General features: G+C 32.2%; 1 protein-coding gene across 1 annotated transcript; it reads left to right on the forward strand.

Moving 5' to 3' along the window:
• Nucleotides 1–3,789: 3,789 nt before the first annotated feature.
• On the forward strand, nt 3,790–7,265 carry LOC21405177 (zinc finger protein WIP3). The gene is made up of 2 exons (XM_010091541.2): nt 3,790–4,434; nt 6,591–7,265. The coding sequence occupies exons 1-2, from the start codon at nt 3,826–3,828 to the stop codon at nt 7,035–7,037; spliced, it is 1,056 nt and encodes a 351-aa protein (XP_010089843.1). The 5' UTR covers nt 3,790–3,825; the 3' UTR covers nt 7,038–7,265.
• The last annotated feature ends 9,339 nt before the right edge of the window (nt 7,266–16,604 follow it).

The raw sequence follows: 16,604 nt of genomic DNA on the forward strand, positions 1-16,604 counted from the left end.
TTTGTTAGACTGGTTGGGATGAACAACTTAAGATTTCCTCATTGTACAATTTTCGAGGTCAACCTTCCCTTTTAATTCAAATTTCGAATTAGGGGTACAATGCCTCCTGATTTAAATTCCTTAAAATCTGGGATTTGGATCGACGGCCTACAAGCGATAAGCTTGTCGTCAGCCTTCATGCCCGCCGAGCTGATGGTTTTCAGCTAGACATGACGGTCCGCTCTATTTTACTCAACGTCTGAGACAACCCCCATCGAAGTAACTTGGCAGTGGTACAACAGTTACCACACTTATTATAGCTTTCCTAGCTGAGAACTTGAATATTTAGGAATTTCATATAATAATTTTGTGCCCCAAACACTAAGAAGATGTTTAGTTCATAGATTAGAATCATGAGTTTAGAACCATTTTTATTTTACGTGTATTTTTTGTGAGAGAAAATACTGTAACGAACTATGAACTATGATTCGAATCAGGGTACGAATCTCCTTACTAAACGTCCCCTAAATATAAGCGATATAACTACAAGGCAGGGCAGGTACTAGAAAGCCATAAAAAGAATTCTCCCCTTAAAGCAACGCTAAAGGGCATCACGAGCGCCATCATTTAGTAGATCATGTACATAAGATAGGGCCTATATTGTGGAGTTAATGAGCAATTTTTTTCTTTTTAGGTTTTTGACGTTTTTATCCTTTGAACTTTTTGCCAATTAACAAGATATTCTTTAAACTTTGAATTGTAGTAAATTACTTCATGAATGTAATTATAACGCGTTGCCGATTGTTCATAAGAAGTAAATTAGGAAGCAATATAAGAAAAATTTAGAAATATAGAAAACATATTTGTACTTGAGAAAAAATGAGTGGGGCCAATGATCAATCAGCATGTATAGTACTGTAATTTTTTTAAAGGTAACTTTTTCAATTTCAAATAAATGGTGTGCGCCTACTGGACTTTCAAATGTAGCTTTTTATGCTTTATCCTATAACAAATTTATGGCCTCGTTACTTTCGCTCGTTCGATTGATAACTTAAGTTAAAAAATAAATTCATGTGTGATTCAAATAGTATAGCAAAATTTTAAGTTGTAATTTAAACTAGCGAAGCGAATATGACGTATATCGTTCATTATGGGATCAAATTAATGTGATCAATTTTGATCATCTGGCTATTAGAAACTATAATTTTGATTTAAAAAAAAAGGATAAATGCACACAAAAATTATAAACAAAATACACCCACAATTGTACATCTAGAATTGATTGAGCGAAACTCATCCCCGCTTTATATTGAGATATATCCTTAGTTCTAGTATAATCAACCTCTCCGGCTGAAAAAACGATGGGGTTTTAGTAGATATATATAGGAGAGAGTTACCATATTGCATATTGCATAATGTTACCATATTCATGTTTTTTTGGTGCTTTTCTTAGGTATAGTTTCGGCTTTAAATTTAAGTAGTATAACAATACGATTCTTCTTTGTCTGGCCCAAAAAAAAAAAAAAAAAAAAAACAGAAATGTAATTCTGAGCCAGATAAAAGGGAAATATTATAGCCTAGAAAATAACTAATGTACCAACATATAACGGGGAAGCATTGCAGAAGATTTGCAAACTAATCTTCTAATTGCAAATTAAGAACAAGTTAATTGGAGGCCACATTATGAAATCTGCAATAATAGGCTAATTAAGCTTCTATATTATGAATTTTAAAACTAGTTCATGAAATGGAGGTCACATTGTTAAACGGGCAATAATGGGCAAGGAGTGAACAAAACGTACAGATAATATTGTACTACGCAAGAAACGACAAAGAATCCAGGCACAACTAGTATTGCTGGAATATGGCGTCACATAAAGATTTGCCAAGTGAGGTCAATCTTCGCCCGGTACGTTTAATCTCAACAGATTGTGCCATTAGTATCTTTTAGATTTTTATCTTGATATTACAAAGATTTTGCATATTAGATCCACGTTGACGTGGGACACTAGTGTACACAACCGAAACACTAATGTACTAGGTAGTTCTTCTTTTCTTTTCTTTTCTTTTTTCCTTTTTTTCTTTTTTTTAGGGGAGAAACATTACTAGGTTTGTATGTGTGTGGTATTTGTTTTGGTCGATCTAGAAAGGGGGTAAGGCATTCACAAGTTCAAGGCCGATTATGAGAGATATAATTTCAATCTTATAGCGGACAATAAAAATCAATCTCTAAGTGATACGTCGTGTTAAATCGTCCTTCACCACTATATTATCACCATTATAATTAGTAGGTAACTACTAACTACTTACAAATATAACCAAAAAAAAAAAGAGGCAAATGTATTATGTGTGTAGTTCTTCTTTTCTTTTTCTTTTTCTTTTTCTTTTTTTAGGGGGAGAAACATTACTAGTTTTGTATGTGTGTGATATTTGTTTTGGTCGATCTAGAAAGGGGGTAAGGCATTCATAAGTTCAAGGCCGATTATAAGAGATATAATTTCAATCTTATGGCGGACAATAAAAATCAATCTCTAAGTGATAAGAATGAGAATCGTATTAAATCGTCCTTCACCACTATATTACCACCATTATAATTAGTAGGTAACTGCTAACTACTTACGAATATAACCAAAAAGAAAAGAGGCAAATGTATTATGTGTGTAGTTCTTCTTTTCTTTTTCTTTTTTTTTTTCCTTTTTTTAGGGGGAGAAACATTACTAGTTTTGTATGTGTGTGATATTTGTTTTGGTGGATCTAGAAAGGGGGTAAGGCATTCATAAGTTCAAGGCCGATGATGAGAGATATAATTTCAATCTTATGGCGGACAATAAAAATCAATCTCTGAGTGATAAAAACGAGAGTCGTATTAAATCGTCCTTCGCCACTATATCACCACCATTATAATTAGTAGGTAACTACTAACTACTTACAAATATAACAAAAAAAAAAAAAAAAGAGGCAAATGTATTACGTGTGTATATTTTTGAGATTGAAGATTTTGATATATTTACATAAGGAGCCGTTTAATTTTACACTATTAATTCATACATCAATATCATTGCACTGAAGAACAATCTGTTGCTCTTCCGCAGCATATGTTGAAATTTAAACTTAATCTTTAAATCCTTCGAAACTAGGTATAAGTCGTCATTGCACATATTTATAGAATATTATTGTGTGATAATGGAAGTTAAACTGTATGACGCGTATTTTTCACATCAATCAACAACCCTTTTCAGGGGATGATTTTTTTATTTTTTTATTTTTTTTTTTGCTTCTTTTAAATATTGTTTTCCTATTCTTTTAGGTATTGACTAAATATTCAATATACGCCTTTCTCTTTCATATTTTTCTTTCTTCAATTTTAGTTCATCAGTTCATGCCGTGTGTAATCGATAGTTTTTGAGTTTTTTAATGAGAAAATATGAGTAGTGCATATGGTCAAATTCCTTGATATTATTAAAAAAAAAAAAAAAAAAAAAAAAAAAAAAAAAACGTGTAAGCTGACAATATGGATAGTAGTTTAGACTATTCTAGGATTCTCTTTTTTTGTTCAATTTTTTTTCCTGCAATATTATAGATGTCATTTTCCTTATCCCCACCATTATCTCTCTCTCCAATTCCAAACAAAGACCAAAGGGGAGAAAAAGAATGAAAGAGAAGAAATAAAGAAAGAAAAAGAATAACAATTAAGTAATAAAAAAGAAAAGAGGTTCCGAAAAAGACAAACGAAACCACCTTTCATAAAATCAACCATATAAGTGCAAGGGCTTTCCCACAAAAGGTCTGGAGTACTATGAACCCTCTCTGAGGAGAGAAATTCAAGGAATTACTCTCTGAAGAATTATGGGTTTATGGAATCACCATTTTCAGGAAAACAACTTGTGCTTTCAAGCTCCTACTTTCATAGAATGGCTTAAGCCAAATTCACCTTATAATAGTTCTAATAATTCTTCTTCTTCTTCTTCTTCTTCTAATTCTTCTTCATCTTCATCTTTGAATTCTAATATTACTCATCAAGATCTTGATCTTCAGAAGAGTAGTACAAGTACTACACAATGCTTACCTCTTCTAAGCAGGTTTACTGAGACAAAGCCTCTGAAGTTGGAGGAGTTTGGGGTGAAAAGGGAAAGTACTTTTGGAATCAAAGAAGAGAAAAATATAGAGAAAGTTACATTGTCTTTGCACATTGGACTGCCCAACACAACAACAACAACAACAACAAGAACCGTTGATTCCGGTGATCATGATGATGATGAGAAGAAAGTTGTTGTTGATCTGATCAAGGAAGATCAAGAACAGAAACAGCCCATGAGGAAGAGCTTTCAATATGGTTGTTCTTTTAATATGGAGAGTAGGTTTTGGATTCCGACTCCTGCGCAGATTCTTGTTGGACCAATGCAGTTTTCTTGTTCTATATGCAGCAAGACCTTCAATAGGTACAATAACATGCAGGTAATTAGTTAATTATGTTGTTTCACTCTTCCATTTCAACTTCTCCTTGTATAATTATTATTCCCTAAATTTTTTGTTTTTTTAAGATCTATATGATTTTTTTTTTTGGTTACAAACAAACAAATAATATCTACATGATATATTCATATATGCATGATTAATTGCAGTATCTAAAAAATGTCTAGAAAGTACTTCCTGATGGTAAATCCATTTTTTTTTTAGCTTTTTATTTATCACTTACTTCTTTGTTTTGATTTTGATTTTGATTTTGGTTTTGTTTTGCTTTTTTTTTTTTTGTATATATGCAGCATATGTATGCATCTCTTCATCCCATTGGTTTCTAGTAGTACTATTGATATTTGGCCTCTTGCGACTTATAAAAAACTTTATAGATATTTTTCCTTTCTGCTTGCCCTTGGGAAGAAAAACTCCAAACTAGTTTTAATAATTGAGTGCAAGAATCTGAGTATATTTCTGGCCACTAAATTTCTTGATATACATAGGATAATACATGTACATATATATATATATATATATATATGCGCGCGCAGATATATACTCCCGGGCGCACAGATATATAAAATGGATTCTGGGCTGGAAAAATTCCAGTTTAATTAATACAGCTTGACATTCATTTTAATTTCATAGAGGGAAAATAAGAATTAATGAACCCTTTTATAGATATATAGATATGTGTGTGTGTCATAGGAAAGGAGAGCCAATCCAACGCTAAATTAATCAATTAACAATATCACATACAAAAAAAAAAAAATGTATATATAGATCTCTTTCAATCATTTATATGTATAAAGTTTCAAGTCTATAACAAGTACTATATATTCAGCTCTTGCATAGGATATCTTTGTACTTTTTTTTGTGAGCTACATAATAAGTACTCTCTGTCTTATTTTAAATCCTTCTCAATCCCAATGAAATTAATTAATCTGATCAGATCTCATCCCAATTATGATGTTCTTTTCTTTTTTCTTTTGAACATTTATATAGATATCTATTATTCTTTTTTTTTTTTTTACTAACATATTAAAATCGATATGTTTACTTATCATGATAATTGAATCAAAAATACACCAAATTCCATTATTTGTTTTGTAGAAAAAGAAGTGATAAACCTACCCCCTAGGTCCGGGTTGCATTATAACGGGTGATCTTTTGCATGTATATTATATATGTATTACCTGAAATAGTGAATGAATCAAGATAACTCCTTTCTCTTCTCCCTAGGAAAAAGATTATTGAATTTCAAAAGTACAAAAAAAAAAACAAAAACAAAAACAAAAAACAAAAGAAAGAAAAATTTCTATTGTCCCAAAGGAATTTTTTTTCTTTCCCTTACCAAATTAGCACTTCAGCTTCTAGATCTCTTCAGGATTTCCTATGGAGACCCCCAGATTTAGAAAATATCCTTAATGCTCACTTTCTTTACTTCCTTCTTCTTCTTTCTCCAGTTTTTTATTTTTTATTTTTTTTCTTTTCTTGTCTCTCATTTCTGTTCAATAATGATTTCCTGGTTTCGACATGAGAAACAAGCCGTACTAGTTGGATCAGCTTGCCAAATTAACCACCAACCTGCGAGATCACCAAATCCTCTCTTTGTACACACATTATAATGATTGAATTGGATAACATATCATGCATCTGCTTTCTCTCTCTCTCTCTCTCTCTCTCTCTCTTCTCACTGTCCAACAACTATATCCTTCCCCATCACATCAAATACTTGAAAGAGTTCGATCATTAAACCAAACTCGATAATTTTAAATTTCTAGATAATTGCAATCACACACTTATTAAACATACACTCATGCAGTGTAATCAAACTTTCTGAATTATTTCCAACCCGTATTTAATAGCTTAAGGAATAAAGAATAATAAATAATAAAATAAATAAAACTTCTGTAATGGCTAGTCTGAGATCATTTGCAAATTTTGCACATACATAAAACGATACTTTTTGTCTTTTTTTTTTCTTCAAACTTAGTGTATGTTTGGTTTACGGATTCAGAATTATGATCGGTTTACATATATTTTTTATGAAAACAAATACTGTAGCGAACGACGAACCATAATTTAAATTATGACACGAATCATCATATCAAATACCTAGTTAAGCATATAGTAATGAAATGATTGATTTACAGATGCACATGTGGGGACATGGATCCGAGTACAGAAAAGGACCAGAGTCTCTGAAAGGAACACAGCCAGCAGCAATGCTGAGGCTGCCATGCTACTGCTGCGCTCAGGGCTGCAAGAACAACATCAACCACCCGCGAGCGAAGCCGCTCAAGGACTTCCGAACCCTCCAAACCCACTACAAGCGGAAGCACGGCGCGAAGCCCTTCAGCTGCAGGAAATGCGGGAAGACCTTCGCGGTCAAAGGCGACTGGAGGACGCACGAGAAGAACTGCGGCAAGCTCTGGTACTGCACTTGCGGCTCGGATTTCAAGCACAAGAGGTCCCTCAAAGATCACATTAGATCGTTCGGGAAGGGGCATTCCCCGCACCCGTCGCTCGACGGGTTCGACCACGACGAAAAGGAGTGTGTCACTGCTGGCTCTGAGGACGAAGAGCTCGTTCACGCATAGTCACAAGCAGTTGGTGGGTGTCTGCTTTTGTTTGATAAAACTGGCTTTCTTCGGAGAATACTAAGATAAGATTAGGGTATGCATAAAAGTTAGTCATTATGGTGTCCGAGAAAAGCTCGTGCTCGGTAACAAAAAATTCTCATGCAGTTTGGGAGCGGTTTGTTATGGAGCACTTGCTGCATGGACATTACTTGGGCAAAAAAAAAAAAAAAAAAAAAAAAAAAAAAACACTACAATAATTTTTATATTATATGTAAAACTATATGTATGTAGAGAGAGAGAGAGAGAGAGAGTTTGTGTTTCATAGTGGTATGTTGTAATAAGTTCAATGATTACCTAAAGGGTCGATGAAGCAGGTGAATTTTCTTTCTCAATAACGTCCCACACAAAAAAGTGATGAGAAGATTGGGGAAAATTTGCCTGCTTCATTGCCAGTTGGTAATCTTTACATGAGATTGTGTTTACTTAATCTTTTCTTAGTTTATTTTATCTAATCTGAAATTTCTCTCTCTCTCTCTCTCGCTCTCTCTCTAGATACTACTTTTTTATTTTTCGAAATTATACTTATTTTTTTTTTTTCGTTGTTGCTGAAGGTGATACGGTTGCATTTTAAAAAAAAAAAAAATTTAAAAAAAAGGTGATACGTTGCAATTATTTGACATGATTAATGATCTTTTACATAGATAGGTAGCTGGAGAGATAGATATGGTGTTGGTACTTTTACTTTATGCATCTCTAACTACTACGACCAAAATATTATATAGGTAGCGTTTGAATAATCTAAACGACAATATAAGAGAAAGCTTCTTAAATAAGCATATTATATTGTGGTTACATTTATATTGTGATGAAGGATAATTTTATGTGTAGAAAAAAAAAATTATAGGATACCCTTTCTATTTAACCGTTAAATCAGATTAAATAAGTTTGAAATTTTCATAATACCTGGTTAAAAACTGTATTTTAGGGATGTTTTTTTTCTTCTTTTTTTTTTTTATACCCTACCAAAATATTTAATATGCTATCGGAGAATTTTCTTATAACCAAAAAATACGTTCTGATGATGAGATTTAATTAAAATATAAACATTTAGAAACGTTCAATACAAGTGAAATTTCCTTTGAAACATAGGTTATGACAGTTAAATAGTTAAAACATAAAAATTCATGGATCTTGCATACTATACACTCTCATGTATTGAATACATACATCTATATATATATATATATATATATATAGCTCGTTTCATCAGGAGTAGGATACTGGGATACCATATAAAATTTTGGTGTTACTAAAATGATCACACGATAAAGTAAAAAGTAGTCACATATATATAGATAATGCTTTTCAGTGTATGGATAGTGACAATTAATTAACATCACTTGATAAGCTTTCGGCGCTAATGTACACTCACGGGAATAACAATGAATCAAAATCTTATGGCTAATGATCAATTTATTAAGTATCTATAATAATATTTAGCTAAAACAAGTGGATAATTATTATAGGTTGAAGGTCAATAAATATTTATTAAATATATATAATATTTTGTTTCCAACTAAAAATTTCACAATCAGATTTTTGTATTTTTTTAGCCACTTCTCTAAATTATTGCAGATTAAAAATAATAATAATAATAATTGATGCCGGTAATTATACAACATTGTTGTGTGACAAAAATTTCAAAAGCAAGGGGGAGAAGGTAGCTTTGAGTCCAACTTGGAGGCCATGCCTTTGTGATGTTTCTACCAAACTAACCATCCGCCTTCATTAATTAATATATAAGCTATACATCGAATGATTGGGCATTAATTAGCGGAATAAAACGGAACTAAAATACTTTTTGTCGAGGACTTAATTTCATTTACAGAATTGTTAGGGCACTTATTTTATCACTCTCTTTATTTTACTTTTGTTATATGTCATTCCACTTTCCATAAAAATGAAGCATAATAATAAATCAAGTTTTTTTTCCCTCTTAGCCAAATTTGTGGACTCAAATGGGGTTTTTTTTTTTTTTTTTTTTTTTGAAGTATACGGGGTTTTTTTTTTTTTTTTTTTGAAAGATGCCTTTATATATGACATATAAATTCCTCTTTTTCAATTTTTTAACCTTTATTTTTGCTTTAATTGTAATCTGTAATATTATAAAGAAGTGATCTTGTGATAAATTATTAAAACATATTTTATTAAGAGAGAAAGAAAATGGCAGAGTTAAAATAACTTGTAAAATAATGGGTTATGGTTATACTTCATTTTTATTGAAAAGTAAAATGAGATATGGCGAAAAAAAAAAGTAAAAAAGAGAGTGACTAAACAAGTGACCTTAGCAATTTTTTTTTTTTTTTTTCATTTAATACTTCTCCTCTAGTACTCATGATAATTAAGAATGTAAATATACATGATTAAGGAAAAGAAAAGAGTTGGAAGAATGATTGTTGTGTGAAAAGGAGATTTTGCGCAATGACTTTCCATGTAAAGCTTAAGAGATGGGGTTGAAATGTGAATTTCTTTTTGAGGTAGGCTTGACTAAAGGGAAAAGTGTGAGATGGGCGAAAAGAAAATGAAGAGAGAGAGAGAGAGAGGAGAGAGAGAGATAAAGGGCAGCTCCACCATGGTTTGTCGGGAGCGTAGAAAACTGGATTGATCTCAAGGGGGGAATGGGGAAAACAACAACTTCGCTTTAACCCCAAACGACAATTTTTTTATTTTTTTTATTTTTTTTTTATTTTGCATTTGTTTAACTCATATATTATATATCCCTTTCACATGCAAATTGGGGCCATGCATTACGTGGGTACAGCCCAGCATGATCTCTACTTTTCTTTTGTTCTTTTTTGATTAATTACGCATGGTAAATTTTTATAGCACTCAAAACAGTATTTCGCAAATGATGATTTTAATTACTTTTTTATACCAGTGATACATCAGCAATTATTTTAAATTATTATTGTAATTACTAATAATCACTATAGAAAAAATATAGGCCCCGTTCATTTCACCAATTCGAGTTTTGCTACAGTAAAAAGCTCTCAGAAAGAGTCGCATCTAACTTTTTTGCTACAGTAAATAGTTCTCACATAAAATCGCATCTCAACTCAAACTAAAAACTCGAATCAACGAACTAAACGAACCCTATAACCCCATGAGATAATTAGTGGGACGACTCATCCACCGTAAGAGGGAAGGTGGGGTTAGAGCCCCATGAGATAAATAGAGAGTTAGTCGTCACTATAACGTGCACATTAATTGATAATTTGTGGATAAATAATTACTGCAATAATACCATAGAAATTAACCCCCAATCTACCTATGGGACGCTTACAACTTCTAGGCAAAATTTGAGTCCTAAAATTGTTTTAAGTACTCGGAACATTTTGAGCGCTAGCAGTCGTTGCACTCAGAAGCGGAAGCTTTTGCATGTGTCGTTTAACATTTGAAATGCAATAATTTAGCTTCACACCTACGATCCGGGTGAAATGGGTGGGCGATACTTGCCCCAATGGGAGAAAGACTCCCATAGGACCGAGACGCGCCCCTTTATTGGGGTGGCCAATCGAGACGTGTCACGTGTAAAGTTATAACAGAATTAACAAGAACGATGTATGTGTCCTGAGAATGAACATTCTTGAGAATTTTCTTAGAAAGAATGTCCTAAGAAACCCTAATCTAAATACAATGTGATGTGTCATGATTAAGAGAAATCAAGAATATCTACGTAATCGTGACACTAACACTATAAATAGAATATGTATATAAAATCCTAAGCTAAGAAACTTATTTCAATTACTTTTACTGTTATTGATCTGCCGAAATACTTTGTGACTGTTTTCATGACTTAAACGTCAGAGTATCTTGTACAGGCCAACTCCCATCAACCCCAACAACGGAGCAGCAAATAGAGCAGTGGAAGAATGCAGAGCAACCATATGAGGTTGATGTTTGGAAAGCTGCACCACCAATATATGAAAGAAAATAACATTTTTCGCTGAATTTTGTAAATTATATATGTCATAATAATGAAATATAATTCGCATTTTTTAAGGAGATTAATGATTTCAAACTTTGCAACTCAAAGACTAGCATTAGTAGGTCGGTCGTTTGGCTTACAGCTATTAGCTTATTGTTCAGTCGTTTCAGAAATCATATCTGATTGATTCATCCTGTAATATGCATGGATAAGTATCTAATAAACTTTTCATGTGTCCTATCGAAATACTATATATATATATATATATATATACACATATATATATTTACCTTGTGCTTTTAAGAATACCACGATCATTCTCTAGATTTTAAATTTCAGGTTAAAAACCTGTTTTTCACGTTATTTACTCAAAACTTAAGCTGCGAAAAGACCATATTAACCATAAGGTTGACCAAATTTGTTAAATTTAAAGTATTTCGAAATATGTTCAAAAGTTTTCTTTTTTTTTTCTTTTGCAATTTAAGTGTTTCAAATTTTTTCAAAAAGGAATTTTTTTTAATATGAAATCAAAAACACAAAAATTTATTGTAGTATTTGTGAAAACACTAGGTAAAACGTGATTGACGCGTTTGAAATTCGTTCTAAAATGATTTTATTTCTTTGTATGAAAATGAAAATGAAAATGTTTTCAATTTTAGACATAAATCATTTTTAAAAATGTGCTTGGTAGTTTTATTAAGAGATTGATTTCAGTATAAAAAATTCATTAATCTCTTTATCTCTCTCTTTCTGCTCGAGAGAGGAGAAAACGAAAATAAAAAATAAAAAACATTTCTCTCTCATTTTACATTAAACCAAAAAATCATTTTTATTTCCGTTTTTTATCTTTATTACGCCAAACGTCGTTTTAAAAACGTTTTTATTTTTTCTTTCTCAAAAAACTTGAAAAATAAAAATAGAATCAATTCCAAACACGGCCGATATTTTGATAACGCAGAGGAAAACAGTCTAGGTACTACTTATCACTGTAACATATGCATGCGTCCGTGTCTTGTACCAAGTTTAAGTCACGCAAACTTTCAAAAGGAAAATTGAATCACATCATGTAAACTGAAAACGACAATAATGTTAGTTTTATATGCTTTTCATAAGAATATCTATTAATTAGAGTATAGTAAAATGCCAAATAATTCCTCCTATTATTAGGCAAAAAAAAATTGTTAAATTTTGACAAATTTAAATAGGGACGTGAGTGAAACGTATCTGATGATTCTGATCCCTACTACATTCAATGACATGGTCTTCCTAATCAAATACACATTGAAGAAAACAAGAGAAGAAAATAATTTTTATTTTTTTTCTTAGTTGGCTATTCGACATAAAATTTATATAGATATATAATATATAGTAGGTCTGAACTGGTGAGGGTCATTTAGGAAATTCTTTGAATAATTCCTTGTTGTGTAAACCAATAACAATTTTAGGTCAGTTTACAGGCTAATAGAATTGCCAACTAACAAGTGAACGGATTTGATCAAATTGAAAGCTCACAAATTAATCTCATATATTTCTAAAAAAGAAAATTAAAGGGAGAAAGAGGAAAATATGCCAAGACTTGAGATGAATTAAAATTAATTGGCTAATAATTTACATAAGTTAATAAATAGGCCAAATTATTATTTTCGTCCATAACTTGTCTGGTTATGAACTATAACTTAACAAGTTATTCACAATTTTTATCTATAACTTATCTGATTATAAACCATACTTGATAAATTTATCTATAATTTATCTGATTATTAATCATAACTTAACAAATTATGACATATTAATTTTTATAACTAAAAATTAACTTATATATACTTTTCATATTGACCTATTTTCTACTATTTCCCAAAATTAAAGCTACCTTTTGCAATACGTATACATTGAATTTGAGTCCTCTGTCTAAAGTAAATCAACCGTAAAAAAAAAATTTAAATTAAAAACAAAACAAAAAAAAAATACTTTACCGAAAATATCCAAGTCTTGCCCTTTGCTCCGCCAAAGTCTGGTATTCTCATCCCTTCATCCTCCAAAAGGCGTGTCAAACGTCTATCCTCAGCCCATTGAATCTGCCAGGTCCAGGTCCGCCAGTAGTGTCCAATCGTTGGAGTAGTATTGTCGGTTTAGATGTTAGTATTTGATATATAGATTCTATTAATATAACGTATTATTATTTAAACAGACTCCAATTCAACTTTTAATTTTAAATATTTATTGAAAAGTCATAATTTTTATTTTTCTTTTTTTACAATTAAAAATAAAAATAAGAATTTTGTCATTATGTAGCAGTGCACTTCGCTTCTATAAGTCTCAACAATTTGTCATACAAATCCTTCCAAGTCTCCTTCCGATGAGTCAATATTCTCCGTTGAATCAGAGTCTTAGGGCCATTTTAATTTGTTGATTCGAGTTTTTAATTTGAGTTGATATGTGACTTCATGTGAGAATTTTTTACTGTAACAAAAAAGTTATATGTGACTGTTTTTTAGTGCTTTTTACTATAATAAAATTTGAATTTTAAACTCGAATCGGTGAAATAAATGGGGTCTTAGATCCTCCTTAAATATTCTATAGATTTCAGAAACCTAGAGTGTCTAAAAGGCTTCGGCTACTAGATGGGTTTAGTGCTGAAACTTTGGACGGGCCGCCTGTGACCACCGAAAAGTCCGAATTTTTACCCGATGACCGAGCCCGAACTGTCCAAATTTTCAGGCTGCCCGACCCGACCCGATTTTCTCCTTGGACGGGCATCAGGCAGCATTTGGCTACCCGTGCCCGATCGGCCTGCCCGAACCCGACCGAAAACTGAATTTTTAAATATTTTTTATATTATATATTTATATATTATTATAGATATATATATTATATATATTACAATTTGAAATTTGAAATGACCACATGAACTATATAAAAAAAATTATTTCTTTATTGATTTTTAAATTTGTAATTCATGATTGCCTCGTTAAAAATCTTACCAAGAAAAATCCAATTAGGATAAAAACTTAGTAAGGAAAAAAGAGTGCAATCATTGTAGGAGGAATTACAAATTTGACGAACTTACAAAGCCCATACAAGATTACAATAAGACTATACAAAGTAAATAAATATTTACAAATTACAATAATAAAATTTAATTTGAAGCAGAAGGATCGTCTTGAAAATTTAAAGCTAATCTATTAAATTCGTCGATATATTCTTGGCTTGCCGGTGAGATTGTATCGTGTAAGCGTTGGTCGGAACGATCCCAATCCTTGATGCACACCAAAGCTTCAACAATATCCTGTTGCAATGCGTTTCTCCGTTCTTCAAGTATTCGGCCGATTGTACTGAATGCTTGTTCGGCTGCAACAGTGGAGACTGGGATCAAAAAAATATCCATTGTCAGTCGTGTTAGGATCGGCCAAGTTAATGCTCGTGCTCTCCACCACTGAACCAAATCAAATATTTCACTATTGTCTACAATTAAGCCCTCACTCAGGTACGTTATTAACTCGTTGAAGCCGTCGATGTTGCTGCCACCTCTTGATGAAGATCCACTCCCATATTCTTCTTGACCTTGAGTCATCGCCGCCGTCTTCTTCTTCTTCTTAGACAACCCGAAAACATTCAAGAATGAATACGGATTGTCGTCTCGTTGTTACGGTTCTTCTACACGAGGTGTATTTCTAAACCTACTTTCATAAGAGCTATAGAGAAAATAGTTTTTCCTTTTATAATAGGAAATTTGTCAGTAGTGTCGATAGCTAAAAAGTCACATAAGTTATCTAATCCAGTTTTTAAACCATCTAATTTTAATCTAGGGTCAAAAATAACACCGAAACCATACAACATTGGTAATTTAGACCAATATTTTTTAAACTTCTTTTCCATAGAGGCGATAGGAGCTCCTAAAACCTTGTGTGTCCTAAATTTACTAAACAACATAAACATTCTTAAAAGTTCTCCTAACGCTAATGGTGACGTTGGGTAATAAGTTCCACTAAGCATTAAAGTAACTTCGTGAAATCTACCTAAAAAGTTAAATAAGAGTTCGGCAATTTGCCAATCAGTTTCATCTATAAATCCTGCTCATAATTTTGCACTAACATAATTTGTTATAGCATCTTTATAGGGGATGCATTGTTCAAGCATTATATAAGTAGAGTTCCATCTTATAGGCATATCTAAGGCTAATGCTCTATGATTTTGATTACATGCTTGTAGAAATCTAAACCAATCTTGTATTCTTTGATTACTACCTTGAATCCAAGCAATGTTATCTCTAATTCTTTTAATATGACCTGACATTGATTTTAAACCGGATTTTACTATTAAATTAATTATATGATATGCACAACGTTGGTGAAATATATCATTATTACCGAATAAACATAAATCATTTTCAAAAAGTTCTATTGCTTTAGTATTTGCAGTTGCATTATCTAATGTTATGGCCATTACTCTATCCCTTAAACTATATTCATCAATGATAGATAAAATCGTGTTATATATTAAATTGACAGTATGTGATCCTATAACACATTTAAAACATAATATTCTCTTATCTAAATCAAAACCTTTATAATAATGTCCGGTTACAGCTAAATAATCTTTGTAGGCAACGGCGGACCAAATATCCACCGTTAACGCAACGCAACCACTAGTAGAGTGTAAAGGTTGATTAATGCTTCCTTTTCTTGTTTATATAATTTTAATGCATCTTTCCTAAGAGTAGTTCTTGAAAAAAATTGTGCATTAGGATTATGTACAATTTTAATATAACGCTGCCAATTCCTTTGTTCAGTAAAACTAAGTGGTTGATCTAATATGGCTACTAAGCGTGTCATTTCCATACGATCGACTTGTGGATCGTATTTTCAAGTGGTTAGACCGCCGGTTTGACAGTCAAACGATAATTGTGTTTGGCGGAGATCGGGTCCGCCTCCTTGCTTTTGAAGACACTTTTCAGAGTATCTTCTCAAGTGTGTAGTGCTGTAAATAGTGTTACCTTGTAATTTATCACCACAATATTTACATTGAGCTATGTATTTAATGTTACCATTATTGTCGATCACCTCGAATGTGTTGAAGTGGTCCCAAACTGCTGAGGTGCGCTTGCATTTCTTCTTCGAACTTGCAACACTTGCACTAACACTTTCGCTTGCCTCTCCTCCACGCCCACCACCATTACGTCCACGACCTCTAGTACGTCCACCAGGGCTCGAATTTGCAGTTTCCTCAGCAACTCTTTCTGTAGTTTGCGATTCCTGCATTTGAAAAACATTAGGAAATTTCCATTCTTCAATGCTGAACTGGGCATCAATGGGACAGAAGAAGCCATTATGAAAAATAAGAGAGATTGAGAGCGCTTTGAGAGAGATTAAGAGAGATCGAGAGAGATTTAAGCGAGATTAAGAGAGATTTGAGAGAGATTAAGAGAGATTTGAGAGAGATTGAGAGAAATTAAGAGAGAATGAGAGTTTTGGGGTGAGAAAAATGGTTGGGAGAGGGGGGTATTTATAGGAAATTTTTTGGCTTGAAAAAAAAAATTTTCCGCCAAAAATTCAGTTCTAATGGCTATGTGAAATTCGGGCCTTCGGTTGGGTTCGGAC

This window comes from Morus notabilis, unplaced genomic scaffold (assembly GCF_000414095.1).
Source record: "Morus notabilis unplaced genomic scaffold, ASM41409v2 Scaffold825, whole genome shotgun sequence".
NCBI classification, from domain to species: Eukaryota; Viridiplantae; Streptophyta; class Magnoliopsida; order Rosales; family Moraceae; genus Morus; species Morus notabilis.

What these genes read in the sequence shown, in the direction of transcription:
- LOC21405177 (XM_010091541.2), top strand. Translation starts at nt 3,826, where the DNA reads ATGGGTTTATGGAATCACCATTTTCAGGAAAACAACTTGTGCTTTCAA. An exon ending in ATAGGTACAATAACATGCAG is followed by an intron (nt 4,435 to 6,590) that starts GTAATTAGTTAA and finishes ATTGATTTACAG; the next exon opens with ATGCACATGTGGGGACATGG.